The sequence below is a fragment of the Lygodium microphyllum genome, chromosome 5, assembly GCF_053477565.2.
Source record: "Lygodium microphyllum isolate KBCC chromosome 5, Lygodium_microphyllum_v1.1.10, whole genome shotgun sequence".
Lineage (NCBI taxonomy): Eukaryota > Viridiplantae > Streptophyta > Polypodiopsida > Schizaeales > Lygodiaceae > Lygodium > Lygodium microphyllum.
In genome coordinates this window covers 77237721-77254258 of record NC_141139.1, presented here as the reverse complement: position 1 = coordinate 77254258, position 16538 = coordinate 77237721, and the positions used below count along the sequence as shown (strand labels likewise).

At 41.1% G+C, this 16538-nt stretch overlaps 1 protein-coding gene across 6 annotated transcripts in view; it reads right to left on the bottom strand.

The window, feature by feature from the left end:
- The window catches only part of LOC148036015 (uncharacterized), a 36484-nt gene extending 26056 nt beyond the window's left edge, over window positions 1-10428 (bottom strand). For 3 of the 6 annotated variants that reach the window (XM_087678023.1, XM_087678022.1, XM_087678021.1), the window contains exons 1-3: window positions 10088-10428; window positions 9703-9948; window positions 9411-9615 (exon numbers count right to left, since the gene is read on the bottom strand). Coding sequence is in view for 4 of the 6 variants with exons in the window: in XM_087678021.1 (XP_087534147.1) it covers window positions 9411-9601 (191 nt within the window). In the remaining 2 variants the exon portion in view is untranslated. Of the gene's footprint in view, window positions 1-9410; window positions 9949-10044 lie in introns of all 6 variants that reach the window. The other 3 variants (XM_087678019.1, XM_087678018.1, XM_087678020.1) reach the window with 3 other exon arrangements.
- Between the last annotated feature and the right edge of the window lie 6110 nt (window positions 10429-16538).

The following is a 16538-nucleotide window of genomic DNA, read 5'->3' as shown; positions in this document are numbered from 1 at the left end:
GAGGCACTGTGTTAAAGGGTAGCATTCCCCCTAACGCAGTACCATGGTGCAAAGAGGTAGAGAATGGGGTGGAGAAGGAAATGATGCTAGGAGCGGAGATGGAAGATCCAACCCCTAGGATGTGTGATGCAGATGTGAAGTATAATCCAAGATTTTGGAAAGATGATTACAGATGATCAAAGTGTGATATAGAAGAGGGTGGGATGGGAGGGAAGTGAGAAGTGTGTACAATATGCTCAAATGAAACAGAAGCTGTAGATGTACCTGAATTTCGTCTGCTTCGTGAGCCCCCTCTATTAAAGTTCACATACGCAAAGCCATCTGGATCCTGTATCTCAAAAGAAGAAACAAGCGAGGGTTTTGATTTATGCAACACAAAAGAATTGTACAAATCTGACATTGGACCTGGCGGAGATGATGAAGATGGATCGCTAGACGTTCCAAATGCCGTATGTCCTCCATGATCGAAGAGGTGGCCAACCTCACCAACCGGTCCGAATGTGATAGCAAAACTGGTAGGAGGGGTGTAAACATCACCGTACTTGTTGCAATAGTACTCTCAAAGTCCTCCTCTGTCATGTTAGTGAAATCTAGTGAAGGTGGAGTGTCGTCCTCCTCACCGAGTCCATAATGCCGTCTCAGGGCCTCCAATGATGGAGAAGCCTGATAAGATATCATAGGAACTGGAGAAGGTGTCTGGGACATTGTGATTCGGTTACGAGTCGTATTGTGTACCTTGCACAAAGACTAGCTCTCAACAATATCGGCAAGATACTCTTTACAAGAGCACCGGCTCTGATACCATGTTAAGAAGACTGCTAGGGTTCGCACTGAGGACACACAAAGTGTACAACCATGACAGAAACATAGAGACACAGACACAAACACAGAGGGCAAAACTCAAACCCTAAACGTAAAAATCAAAACTCAAATACAAAAACTCAAATACAAATAGAAGAAGGGAGAGAGAGAACACAACTTTGAAGGGAATGAATGCTGTAAATGAATGTAAGAGTGTACATTGTGCTCAAGGGCAGAGCAATGTCGGAATGTGACGTCCACCAAAGATGGATCCCAAGTCTGTGACCACCAATCGGAGTGTAGGAGTGCTGAATATCGGAGGCTGGAAACTGTGCACAGTCTGCTGTAAACAGCAGGCTGAAACAGTGTCTGAGAGTGTCAGGGCCTGCAATGCTAAAAACACAGGCTGGCTGACCCTGGAGCAATTGCCAGCAGTGAGAGCTGTCGCCTACAGCAATGGACAGGCTGAAGATGATGTGGCTGCAGTCCATGATGGCTGGACAGCAGATGGAGGCGGGCTGCAGGCTGGAAACTGGGCGCCAGCAGCAGCAGAGGGTGTGTGGGCTGGTGTAACCTGCAAAACAAGGATGATAGCTGAATGGGGGCAGCCTGTCTATTTATAGATGTGGAAGGGTGCCCCAAAAATTAAGGTTTCCACTAAACTTTCTCGAACCACTCCCCGTTTTAGGGTTTCCATTGAACTCTCTCGAACCGCTCCCCATTTTAGGGTTTTACTCTAAAAGAGCATTTTTAGAATCAAATGGGATAGGCTAGCATCTGATATCCCTGATGATTCCTTGCATTTCAACTGCTGATTTAAGTGTATGATGCCTTCTCTACTGGCATGAGTCCCAAGGTGGCTACTAAACCCTTATTTCTACAAAGAATTAGGGTTTACATCAAAATTCTCACTACTATCCACCAACTACCATTGCATGGGCATTTTTGCCAAGTAGCAGCCTTCTAATCTCATTTTCCAGCAATATCCCATCAATATTAATTCTGAAAATTTATTTCAACCCTTCTGACCCTGCCCAAATTTAATTGTGCCCATCCACAATTCAATTGGCTAGGCCATTTGCAACTGCAAGTGGTTCCCAACCTCAATTGACCCTTAGATTGGCATTAATTAATCAATTAATACCTAGTCCCTAGTGTCACCACCAATACTTAAAGGTTAATTAACTATCCTAGGGTCAAAACTAACACCAACTGACATCCAAAACCTAACTGTCGAAACTTGTCTCACAACTTTTACCTTTGGCACCCACTGCCTCCTCAGGGTCCTTGGCCTATTGCCATGAAATAATTGTTGCGTGCATCACATGTGTGTAACAACATTGCACATTTGATTATTAAATTAATCAAATGTTTCTAGCAAAAGCAAAGCATCCACAAATTTCACATCCCCGTGACAGAAGAAAACTAAATCAAAGTCATCCTCATGTATCAAAGAACAAGCGTAAAGGGTTTTCCAAGTGTCCATATTGTGGAAAGACCTCACACATTCAAGGAGTGCTAGAAGAAGTATCCTCACCTTCATCTTGGTTCAAAGGAAGGAGAGATGGAACCCTTTCCTTTTTCAATAAAAAAATGGCTGATTATGTTGCTCAAAACAATTTCACAAAGAAGTACATTTGCTCAATAAACTAGGTGGAGCTGACTCAAAGTCACAAAATTGTCGTGTGTGCAAGTCTCTCAAGGCAGTCTATGGGGTATGGGGGAAAGAAACCATGGGGGAGGAGTATAGCGCCACCTAGGGCGACTTGCATCATGGAAAACAAGTCATGGCACGCCTTGGGGAACAAGAAATGATGTCAAAGCTCCTGATAGACCTAGGAGTCGCCCTATGCTTGGTCTCAATAGCCACAAAGTGAGTGGATGATGGATGTCCAAAGCTTTGCCAGGGTCGCATGTACAAAGAGGCACTCATAACCAAAATTCAGTTAACAGTGTACCTTTTAGATGTGCCACCTTGTAAGGCTCATAATCCCCCATACCTCTAAACATGATGTTGTGGACTCCAATACAAGCTAACGGATAGGCAATGCACCCAAGTCAACCACAATATAGAAACCTATCTCAATCATCGAACCACAACAAAGAAACCTATCTCAATCATCGAGACCCTTTCATGCATCTCGGCCTCGTCCAGTAAGTGGCAGCCCTCGTTGACTAAATGCCAATAGAAAGCCCCCCAAGATATACAACTCAAGCTAGGTGCCACTCAACGAGAAGATAGAAAATACCTTTCCACTCCAACTAGGCTACCTTGCATGACCAAAGAAAGGCAATGCTTTGGAGTAACACTAGAAAAACCGTAAAACACTCTCAAGTGATATCCCACGCCAAAAAGATGGATGCAGCCCAAAAATAAGGACAAAAGACAATAAGGCCAAAAGTACCCAAAATGAGTGGATCTAGATATGGCTTCTAATGTCCTTCCTTGACTTAGTGTAGGGCTCACAACCAAGAGATGACCATGACCTCTAACAACCCCTCTCGGACTCTGCCTATGCCTAAACTCCCAAGAGACAGAAAAGATGAAGAATCAAAGGCATTGCAAAAGCCTTTGTAAAGATATCTGCCGCATTGTCCACTATGGAATAGTGTACCAACTTTAGCTCCCCACCCTAGATGGTAGATGCACTCCCAAACACACTGACATTGGAACTCAATGTCCATGCCAATATGAAACACAAGATTCCTAGGTACAGCCAGGCAGCTCTAACTATCCCCACAAATAATAAACGCTATGGCTATGGAATTCCAATCTCAGCCATCATCCTCCTCAACCAAATAGCATCTTGGGTGGCCACAAAAGCATCTCGATACTCTATGGACGAAGAGCAACAAAAGGTTCAACCTTGCTATTCCAATAAATGGCAATCAAACCCAAGATAAAACAAAAATTGTAGTGGATCTCCATGAGTTTATGTCATCGACCCATATATGCGATCTCCCAATGAGACTCCCTCTCTAAACAAAATCCCATGGACCGAGGTGCCCTACAAGCATTGCAAAACCTGCAGAGCAATTTGCAATTGGGTTGATGAGGCCACCCCATGAATAAACTCAAGATGGTGACTGCAAAATAAAGATCTAGTCAAGTGCGAATAAGCTATATCAAGGAGCCAACTAGGCACCTATAACTAGTGGCGTCTACCACTACATGTGAGGAATGTTGGGATAACTTGAACCCTAGCCCCATGGAACATGAAATCAACCTATAAGCAATCATGTTAGGCTATCAACAACTCAGCCACATATCGATGAAAATGGCAGTGGCCATCTTAACCACCTCTAGCCCTAGGAAACACGATCTGTGGTCTTAGATTTAGAGCTCAACATCTCTCTAATGTGCAATGTCCTCACAATGACTCCGAATAACGATCAAATCATTGACTTGCAAAATGATGTATGCCACCAACCCATTAGACAATTTTAAATAGAAGTTGGGATCGTGATTAGACCATCAAGAGTTGTCACGAAGGCGTGAAATTTTGATACTTTAACCTTGCTAATAACATTTGATTGATGATTAAGTTATTAATCAAATGTGCGAGGTTGTTTAAGCACATATGATGCACATGGTTGATATTCCATAGTAACAAGCCAAGGACCTCGAGGATGCAATGGGTGTCTAAGGCAAAAGTTGTGATAGGTTATGCCAACTAGGTTTTGTTGGTCAATTGGAATCAGATCTGACCCTAGGGCAGTGGTTTGGCCAATAAGTGTCAGTGGTCACACTAGGGCCTAGCATTAATTAATTAATTAATTAATTAATTAATATCAATCTAAGGGTTAATAGAGGTTTGGGATCCCCTCAGGTTGCAAATGGGCTAGCCAATTTAATTATGGATGAGTACATTTAATTTTGGGGAGGGTCAGAAGGGCTGAATTTAATTTTTAAAATTATTTAATTTTGAACATTAATTAAATGGCTAGATAATGCTGAAAAATGGATTTGCCACTCGGCAAAAATGCCCATGCAAGACTGAAAAAATATTTTTGGAGGCTAGAGGAGCAAGAATTAGGCCATCTAATGCAGGCGACAGCAATTCTGGGACCTTCATGAGCTGGTGACAGCTAATTGAGGCAAGCGACAATAGTTTGAGGCCGCCTAGCAGTTTGCGACAGCATTTAATGCTGTTTGATACAAACAACAATCAAATTTCAGGCCTTTCTCACATGAAAATCACACATCTCTCTCTTTCGGCATTCTCTCACCTTCTCTAGCTTATGCTCAGTCATTCTCAACATTTCTCAACCTTCGGAATCAAGTTTTAATCAAATTTGGTTGACAGCAAAGAGATCTCTATTGTAAACCCTAAATTTCAACAGATATTAGGGTTTGGCAGCCACGTCGAGACCCGTGCCAATTGGTGAAGGCATCGTGCACTAAATTCAACACTTGAAATTTGTGTGATTGTCAAGGACTTTAGATGCTAGTGCCCATTCATTGCAATTTGGGCCAGCAATTGGCTAGTTGGTGATTCCATTAGAGCAAGTCCTCCGTGAAAAATCAAGGAGTAATTGGCCCAAATTGATTGCTGCTTGTTATTTCAGCAAGGGGCTTTTGAAACAACAAAGGAGATTGTGGAATCTCATCTTGTACTCGTTCCATTAGCAATCAAAGTAAAGAAATACCTAAAGGGGCACCAATTCTGGGGCCAACAAAGTACTCAGTGTCCAAGATATCAAGGTAATTTGTGCATTTCAAACTAAGTTTATTTGTTGATTGCTGTAATTAAGTGCCTAATCAGGTAATTACCACCCTTTCAAAGAAGGAAGGCTGGTTTCATGGTTCCATTGCTAGGATATCACTTAATCCCTTGATTTGGTAAGCCCGAGGTACCTGATTGCAAGCCAAAGCTTAGTGCTAGTACTGATTTTTGCTCTCAATATATCTTCATACAATGAGATGAGATGCAATCAAGTAGTGATGATGCCTCTCATTATGAACATTCGCATGGGAATGAAGGAAATGCAATGCCTGATCTTTGACATGCTCAAACCATGGACAGCAAGCTGAAAATGTCGTAGGCCCTTCAAGGCATAATGAGACTGATGAACAACAAAGTGAAGAGGAATTTGATGACCTATTCGAGAATCGAATGAGGACGGCAGCAAATCTCTTTACTGAATTAGCAAAGGATCCTCAATTTTCCTGATTTTTGAATGCTTTGAAGAAGGACAGCAAGGGCAAGAATAAAAAGTTTTCTACACCTTCAGGACAGCAAGGTGCACCAAAGGTGATGCCAAAGCCTTCATTTGAAGCTCCCAAAGATGCTAATGAAGCAAAACTATTGGTACCTATGGGGCAAAGAATGCAAATGCAAGGCCATCATGAAAGTGCCAATCCAATGGATTTTGGACTGCTAGGCATGCATGCTATGATGGGGCAACCGAGATACTTTGATAAAAGCACGATTTTTCATGCTATGGTTGAACAAAGATTGCATACGGGAACGTATAGCATAAATCCCTATGGTATGTAGCAGCCAATGCATGGTGTGCAAGGCCCAATGTATTCGGATATGGCTAGAAATGTGCAAAACCCTATATATAGCAGCATTGATTTCATGTCTAGGGCATAAAGTAGCATGTTTGATAATGCACTTACACCCCGAATGCTTATGGGGCTCAATAAATGAATGCTCGTCATGCGAATGCTTCGTTTGGTGTTGGTTTCGATGTAAAATCAATAAATGTACCCTTTTTGCAAACAGCCAGTGTATGACAACCTAACATCCGAAGGGGCAGCAAAAGACTATGATGAGAGTGGAAAAAGCAATGAAGTTTGAGTCCTTCAGCGGTGCACAAAATAGGCTAAAAACTTTAACTTTCATTCAGCAACTTGATGCAGCCTGTTTAGGGGAAAAACTTCATGGAATCCTAATTTGGAGCAATATAATAAGAACTTTTGGGATGCATTGCTGCCTATTACTTCTTATCACCTCGTATCCCTTCATGAGCAAGTGGAAAAATATGTTTATGGGCTGCCAAAAGGAATCAGGGATTTTTGCATTAAATCCACCGTATCTAGCATACCTCAACTCATATAGACTACTACTATAGCCAATGCTCTACTGCATGGGAAGGGTTTGGACTTCTTAGAGAGCAAGGAGAAGCCGAATAAAAAGTAGTTTAAAGCTGAGAAAAGGGGCAAATCTGAAAATCAATCTGAAAAGAGGCAAAAACAACAAAGAAAGGGCTCGAAAACATTGGCACAATGTAGAGAATTTATGGCTACAAATAAATGTTTTCTGTGAACAAGAGGATCACATTGTAAGGAACTGTCCTGATAGACAACAAGCTGGAAAATCAGAAAATCAAGAGATTCCAAAGGAAATAAGCCCAAAAAATCAATGGGATTGGTGCCCAATGTTGTTAGTGATCAACCCAATGATGATGCTACTGAGTTGTGCAGAGCATAGGCCAAAATTACGGATCAGCATGCATTGATTTTCATTGACAATGATGCACAAGCCAACTTCATCTCTGTTGACATGGCAACCCATCCCGGCATTAGAGGGGATGAGATGAAACCCATGGGGGAGGTTGGAATGGTATGTAAAGCCTATCGTACTACACATTGGAAAGCTTCGATTGCATATACAGGGATATGTAGACAACTTAAAAAACGTCTTTTAGAGACTCAAAAGAGGCACGTTATTACATTCAACCTGCAAGAGAGAGGAAGGAGATGTTGGTATGATTTGCAGCCATCGGAGGACCTTCTGAGGCAACCAAGGGCAAGAGAAAACCAATCTACAACAAGCAACAATATCTACAGGCTGCTGAGACACGGCAACAGTGGTAAATGATTGATTTTCTTCAATTCTTTGAAAAGAAACTTTGAATTTTCTCTCTCCTCAGCATCCTCTCTCATCTCCGAACCTTTATACAACCTTACTTTGAAGATTACAGCAATGTGTGCAAAAATTTTGAAGCTCCAAGACTTGGATGGATTTAATAAGGCTAAAGCTATTTCTAGTCAAATTCAAACGAAGAAACCAACAAATCAATGAATTTGGGGCATTTTCCATCTCTATCAAGGTGGGTGAAGACCAATTGACTGCCCGAATCAAGGGGCAAATCTGCTTGAAAGGGATTGGAAAATCCCATTATACATCAACTTCTTCTCCAATTAAGTTAAAAGAAATACCGAAAGAGGAATCAGTTTTGGAACCAACAAGGTGTCATTTGTTCAAAATTGTGAGCTAATTTGCATTTCTCAGTTTTATAATAAGTGGTGTTGTTATAGCTAAGTTATTATCAGGGAATTACCACCCATCCATGGAAGGAAGGCTAGTTTCATGTGATGTACATGACACATGTTCCATAGTAACAGGCCAAAGACCCCGAGAATACACTGGGTGTCAAAGACAAAAGTTGTGATAAGTTATGCCGACTAGGTTTATTGATCAGTTGAAATCAAATTTAACTCTAGGGCAATGGTTTGGCTAATAAGAGTCAATGGTAACATTAGGGACTAGCATTAATTAATTAATTAATACCAATCTAAGGGTTAACAAAGGTTTGGAACCACTTGTAATGAATGAAACTAAGAGGAGAGAGAAGAATGAGATGAAGAGAGAGAACGAGAAAAGGAAGAATAAAAAAGAAAGATCAAAAGAGGAGACAGAAGGACAAGAAAGAGGAGAGAAAGAAGAAAAAAGCCATGGAAGCTCGAGATAAAGGTGAAGAGTGTGTTCTTGATAATAACTGGATGTCCTAAACTGGGTCTCTTACACCTTATATAACCCAATCAATGTAACAAAATGTCTAACCCCTAGTTCCCATGTATCCCGCTCATTACAATCCATCCCACCCTAAAAGTTTTTACCCTCAAAAACAAAAGACAATTGGAGGAGCTTAATAGAGGGGCTAAGGAGTGGGGTGCAGAGTACTACTCTGGTCCACATTATTACAATGAAAATTGATAGGTGAAGACTATCGATAGCATGCTGTCCACTACAGGCCTACTGAGGGAAATCTGCCATAACTTTTGATAGGCTGCTCCAAATGGGACGTGCTGCATGTTGAAATGGAGCTTATGACATGTACTTTCAACTCATATAGGAATCACATGGCTGTGATTTGGGCAAGTACAAAACTATTCTAAAACAATGTGCAATCTGTAAGTAAGGTGTGGTCAAAAGGGGACATAACTTTGCTAATCTTCAGCCCATTGGGCATCTTGGAGGTGAGAAAATTCATTGATAATAGTAGCTGGGCACCAGGAGGTTTCTTCAAAGGGTAGGCCTTGCCATTTGATGAGGTATTCCTTGATGGATCGAGATTTTGAGCGTTTATTTCGTTGCCCAATGATTGCCTCCTCTAATCATGGAAAGACGGTATAAATTTGTTTCTTCTTCAAAACTAACATTGCAAGAACTATGTGGCACATTCTCCTCTTTTATTACAGAAAAATAGATTCTCCTTCATTCTCTGATCATAATAAATGGTAAAAGTACATAAATGGTTGAGCAATAGCCCTTGTAGCATCAACTCTTTATGGCCATGATGCAAAAGTACATAAACAAGTAATAAACAACTCCTTGTTGCCGTGATAGAAAAGTACATACACAAGTATTACTTACCCACCAACCATAATGTGGCCACCAACTTCTTGAAAGCGTTGAGTATCTGAGCATTCGGTCATTCCTTGTTGAACATCACCAAAATCTGCAAGGAAAGGATGGTGCACTGGCTGACAAAAACTATGTTGCATTGTGCCACTGTCCTGCTTTTCCAACTGCTGTACCATGCATGCTGAGCTTGTAGGATACATGTCATATTGCTGATCTGCAATTGGTTGAGAAGCCTGAGAGGTCAATAATCTGTTTTTAAGCAGCAAATCCTCCCTTGAGCCTGTCATTACAAATCCTTAACCTCATGTAGATTGCGCAAGCGAATGTTCAGAACGCTTTAACGCTCACACAGCATTCCACGCAGGACAGTCAATGCTTGGGGTGTGTCCTAGGGCTGTGCAAGGACACGTGCTGTGTCTTCCTGTCTCTGTTTCGGCTTGCGTTGGGAGAAAAGAGCATCTGCACGCCGAATATCGAAGTGCTTGACTCTGTTTCACCTGTGAACCACCTCTGCTTCGGCTTGCATTGAGAGGAAAGAACACCTGCACTGTGAAAACGGGAGTGCCTGATTAAGCTATAGGGGCCAGAGAGGGTCGTACTTCAAAATGTGGAAATGCGAATAATTGGGGATGCAGATCGTTACAATGTCGAATCTGCGACCGAATAATAGAAGGCCAATTTCCAACCTGCGAGGACAGTGACAAATCACGGAAGAGCTTCGGCTGTTACTGAGTCTCCGCGCCCTTTCCCCTTCAAGCCAATGTGCAAGAGAGTAGGTCTCCTCTGCGCTCTTTCCTTCTGGGGCCAATGTGCGGCACGGTAGGTGCGTTTCTCGACATGGCCGCGTGCTTCAAAGGTCACTTTATACGAGGGAGATTTTGTATTCTTGTGATGGCAGCAGAAGCAATGGTTCCCTTGCATGCTTGGGTAGACGACAAAGACAAAACCGCGATGATAAGCCCGAAGCACTGCACCCTTCTTTATGTAATGATGAGTTTTGTTCTCACACGGACCTTCCAGGCTCCCTCTGCCCCTCCCGCGCACCCGCCCCCCCAATTACATACATACATATACTTGGGTTTTTAAGGTATCCTAGATTGTTCTTACTACTTCTCAAGGAGGAGGAGGATCTACTATCGTTGTCCACAAAGCCTTTCGGCTACAATCCATTAGTTCATCTGAGGAGCTATGATGGAAACCATCTCCTCAGGGCTTTCAAACAAAATGACCAACACTAATGGATTGGACAAGGATGCTTGTTATCACCTACTTTACTAGTCTCTACATTGCTAAGAGAGTAGATTACACAGATAGATTGGCATGCCATAGTGCAAGCCTTACAAGAGTAGTGAGTCCCATCCTACTATATACAAATGGCATCATGGTTATCTGCCACTCCCCTAAGGAGCCTCCAACAACATTTAGATGCCCCACATATGTTATGTATAAATAAAGATCTCTGAGTGAACATTGAGAAGACCAGGCTCACGATATTTAACACCACGCCAACTCGGATGACTAGATGTCTACTGAATTCACCTCAAGTAAAGACCCACTAAGATTGCTAGATCACATGTGTAATTGGGTGAAACCTTCAAAGTGCCACAACATTCCATGCATGAAAACAATATGGCTAGCATGGGGTTTTTCAAAACTAGGTGCACATGTATAGTTCCAATAGGCATACATTATACTATGGCATTTTGATACATTAGTCACACTAATACTTCTCTATGGAGGAGAGGTTGAGGGACCTAGCCTCTACCATATGAGGAGAGAGTTCCTTGCAAGATATGATGGATTGGAGAGAGATTTCTACAATGGATGGCAACTCATGGCGCAATCATTGGTCACATGATGATAGCATGTGTGATTAGGAGTAAGCTCTCAATAGCCCATGATATCATTAGGGTAGAGTTGGGTATCGAACTATGGTTACAAAGGCCCTCTTCAAAGCAATGGCATTGCTATAGACTATGGGAGCTTCCATAGCAAAGATACCCATGCCTAGCACTCATATCTTTCAAATAGTCACATAAATAAAGAAGAGTGATACCTAATGTTTGTATGCCAATATGTGCACTTGGTTGAGTTCACATAGGATGAGGATAGATGTGCTCCCACCATTTGACTATAGCCTATCCTTAGCTTACACTCAATCATATAGAGCTAAATAGAATAATAAGGATGGATATTGTGAGATTAGATGTTGAGAGGACTTGGGTGAACCATGTATATCAATTCGACGATATCAAATGCACTTCTTACACTTGTCTCAATATGGATATGTTATATGTCCACATACATAGACATGTAGCACACATGAAGTACCAAATTTGGTTGAATTTGTGCCTCATCACACCAACTATAGATAAAGACAAAGAGATATGAGTGTGTTGAACCAAATGAGAATATCTACTAATAATGAGGGATGGAGGTAGCCAAAGGAGCCGCCCTACATATGTCATTCCATGATGTATATGAGAGCACAGGGCAATATCATTGCCTCTTCCATGGGTGCATTAGACCACTACACCATATCATGGAGTATGAGGACTAGAGATGCCTATGGCTTTTTCTGCCAAGCTTGAACATCACAAATACCCTTTTAAGAAACAAAATAGCAACACATCTTGACCCAACTCAACAAGGGATTCTTACAAAATGCCTCCACTTTGGCTTCCTCTCTAGTCCCAAGCAATTCATGTCCAAGAGAGGTCATCCTAAAGTAAGCCATAGCTTTATGCTAGCTAAGATGTTCCCAGAGTAATGACCTAGCCACCCTCACCACCAAAATATCCTAACCATTATTCCCAAGACACTTCAACCCTCCTATGCTAGAGCACCTACTACAACATCCTCTAAGGGAGATATTGGGACGCATAAATGCTACACTAGACATATAAACACGATGGAAAATTGTGTATTTTGGCTTTTACCATGTATTTCTTTTTTTCATATTCTTTTTTTAGCTTTCCTTGTAGTCAATAGATCTTTATACTCTATAGTTTGTTTTGCTTATTTGGTGTATTTTGTTTGTATTTTTAATCATACCTTCTAACAAAGATGTCATCATAGCTATACTATGCACTTAAGTCTCATAGGCCATTTTGGTCAATGGTAATCACACATATCAATAGTAGCTAGCACATAAGTAGAAGACAACTTCTTTATTTCCTCTTGTTGGCCATTGTCATGGTAATAGGGATAATCCCACAGTGGAGAAATAGGAAATATTGTCATTGTTAAGGAAAAGAGATCACTAAGAAGATGATAGGAGACTGAATGTTGGATAGGTGAGCATATATGTTCGATCAAGGTAAAGTTGATATGCAGGTCTCTAATGTAACATATTCACTAGGTGAAACGACAATTCATGCACAATGAATATTCTTGTTTTGAGATCCTTGTCCACCTTGCAATTAACAGGTTTGTTTTTTGGCCCTAGATGGGTCAGTGGGATTGGGGGGTAAGGAAGCCACAATTTACTCAAGAAGTCAATGCTAACACTTAGCAAGCAAGAGATTCCCAATTATGTCCTACTCTTGATGTGCCTTGAGCATATATAGGGGTAAAGAAAGGGTCTACAAAGTTAGACATGGAGCCACTTGACCAAACCACTAGGTCTCTCTAGCTCGAGAACTCCTAAAATGTGAGTGCATGTTTCCTTTTCTCTTTTTGTCTTGTTTTCCATTTGTTAGGTTTCTATTCTATTTCTTATTTTCGAAGTGTCGTACAATATCATCACATCATGCTTCTTGCCTTGTTTATATAATAATCAAAAGTTGATGGGGTTATAGTTTTGTCCCTCTATGGGATTAGATACACATAAGCATGTATCATAGACCAAAGTGTTGACAATACCAATTGAGAGGCTTGATAGCGATATCATTGTTGAAGGAGAACCCAACTCTCTAAAGAGGTACCAAGAGGATCTTTGAGCTAAGTATTGAATAACTCTTCTTGTAGAAGCCCGACTTTAGAGGAGGTGGATCATCAAGCTACTCTTTCCTTAAAGATAGTACAGGTGAGTTGATGGACCTTGATGGAGTCCTCCTTGATTAGCATGATACTATTGTGCCACAGTGATTGGTCTTGCCTCCTCCTAGCTATGACCTAGGGTAAGCAATCAATAGGCATTTTCTTCATTCTCTTTGTCTCCCACAAACTTCTTACACAATTCTTGGTATTTGGAATAAGTGGATCAAATCATAAGCATAGACGCAGTTATGAATTAGAAATTGATATACGTAAAGGTCATTTTGCATTTTCTATATGTTGCATGCAATCCTAGTGTGGATAAATTGCATAATTTTAAAGAATATCTATGGACAAACAAAAGTAGATTGTTCATTTATCCATAGGGATCATAAGGTTCAAAAGAAGGAATGAGATTATTCATTTATGCATAGGGATCAAAGACTCATAAGAAGCCATTGATAGAAGTTAGGGTTGTGATGATGAGTTACATAGGTAGCTCAATGGTAGGGTGCAAGGGCCATCTGTGTGATGTAGTAAAAAACATGAGAGGTCGTGTCTCCTCACCCTAAATGCTTGGCCTATCCATGTGATGTAGTAGAAAACATGAGAGGTCGTGTTTCCTTGCCTAAATGGTTGAGTCTATGTAATTCCTCTTCAAATCAAAATTTAACTGATGGAGGGTTGCCCTCAAGGTTGGTAGTCATAGGAGCTTTGTGCTTTTGGGCTTTGATTGAGCTCACTTTTGCTCAAACTTGACTATCATTTTACTATTGTACATACAGAGGACAACAAGCTTTTAACGAGGACAGTCTATGTCTAATACTCTTTCATGCTATTTGGGCATTCTATCAGTTGTATTGGCACATGACATTGAAACTCTATGCTTGGTTATGCTATTGAATGCATTTGAGCTTAGAAAATTTGATATTGGTTGTCAATTACTTCATTGGATGCTTCAGAGGTCTATGACCTTACATGCTTGAAGCTTTTATTGGGACTTATGCTCCTGGCTATCTACTTGATATAAACTGGATGCTTCAATGCCACTCACATGAGGATTTGAGCTTTGTTTACTCATTTGGCATTTGACTTTTATTCCAGTGGGGGGGCTGCTTACTTAACACTTGGATGTTACATTGGCCTTTGGATTTTATTTGTGCGGTTGAGCTGAGCTACTTCAACTTTTGCTTGCATGTTGTAAATTGTTGCCCTCCATTTGATGTTATTTTGATCATAGTTTGTGGACAGCTCATTATTTGGTTTGTACCTCTTGTTTTCAGATTGTTTTGGTAGTGGTTTTGGGACTATTTATAGGTATTACAATAGCATGTTTGGTCTATACTATGCCTCTTTTTCCTATAGTATGGCTACTCATTTAAATGACACTACCATCTTCAACATTCAAAAGTTGAGTATCAGCAATTATGGCTATTGGAAGACCAAAATTTGACAAGTTTTGGTGTAGAAATCTTAGATTAGGCCTGTCAATTGCAAGCACATCAAGCCTGAAGGTCAAGATCAAGGTGTATGGAATGACTTAGATAAGTTTTGTAGCCCCACGGTTATCGTGTCCCTCAACAAGTAGGTTTTTTATAATGTTGTCACAAATGTGTAGTCCACATGGGATCTTTGGGAGAAAATCTATAATCTCTATGATAAGCAGAGCCTTGCTTCTCAAATGTATTGGCTAAAGCAGCTTATGGACCTTTGTATGAAGGAAGGTACCAGTGCTTCTCAACATTTGAGTGGGTTTCATGCTATCATTGGCTAGTTGTTATCTCGGGGTATTGACTTTAAGGACAATCTTCCATCTTTGTTCTTGTTGGTTACACTACCTGAGTCTTGGGATACATTTCATACTACCGTGTGTGCAAATATGCCCAAGAATGGGCTGAAAGTGTCTGATGTAGAGGGTGCACTCTTGATAGAGGAGATCAATAAGAAGAATGTGGATACTTCTTGTACTTCTCATACTTTGATTGTTTAGGGTTGCCATGATGGCAAGAGTGGGAGTGACTGCCGTGGTCGAGACTCACAGAAGTCTCACTCTAAGTCCCGTGGACAATCTCGTAGTAAGTCCCGTGGACATAAGTTTGATTTGACATGCCATTATTGTGGGAAAGTAGGACATATCATGTAGCAATGCCACACAATGCATGCTAACAAGCACAAGGAAAAGGGCAAAGGGAAAGCGCAATACATGTTTGATGATTGCAACATTGTCCCTGCTAATTCAAGTGTTGAGATCGAAGAGATCAATGTAGTACAATAACCTCACTCTGATGATGATTACATACTCGCAACTTATTCTTTGGATGAGTCACAGCAGCTGACTGATGCCTCGCCTGGTTTTACTTAGTGTTGGTTGATGGATTTAGGGGTGTCTTTTCATGTGACCCCTCATAGAGAGTGGTTTAGGCACTTTATATCCCTTGGTTGTATCTGGATCTCTAGATCATCTTTTATCTATGGCTGCAGTTCCACATGTACCTCTTTGGCATCATCGCCTTGGGCACATGTCCTTAAAGGGAATGAAAATGCTTACTCGTTTGCAGTATCTTCAATCCCTTGACTAGAAGTAATTTTGAGTCATGATATCATTGTTTGTATGGCAGACAGACGCGTAGTATATGCATAAGAAGTCTACCACTCTGTGCATGGGTGAGCCTTTGGCTCTTGTTCATTGTGATGTTTGTGGACCTATGCTCTGTCAATCATTAGAAGGCACAAAGTACTTTGTCACATTCATTGATGATTACTCACATAAGATCTAGACATATCCGATAAAGCTGAAATTTGATGTTTTGGTTACCTTTCAGCATTGGCTTGCATTGGTTAACCAATCTAGGTATAGGTTGAAATGCCTAGGGTTTGATAATGGAGGTGAGTATGTCTCAAAAGCCTTCAAGTAGTTTTGTGATGAGAGGGGTACTAAAAGCATTAATTGAGCGCCCCATTTACCCCCACCCCAGAATGGTATGGCTGAGCACATAAACAGGACAATACAGAAAAGAGTAGCCGAGCGGGCTTACCACATCAATTTTGGACTGAGGCAGTGTGACTATTTTCGTACACTTGATCAATTGATATCCTTGCAATACTCTTAACTTTCAGGTTGCAGAGCAGGTGTGGTCTAGAAAACCTCCTTCATATGCT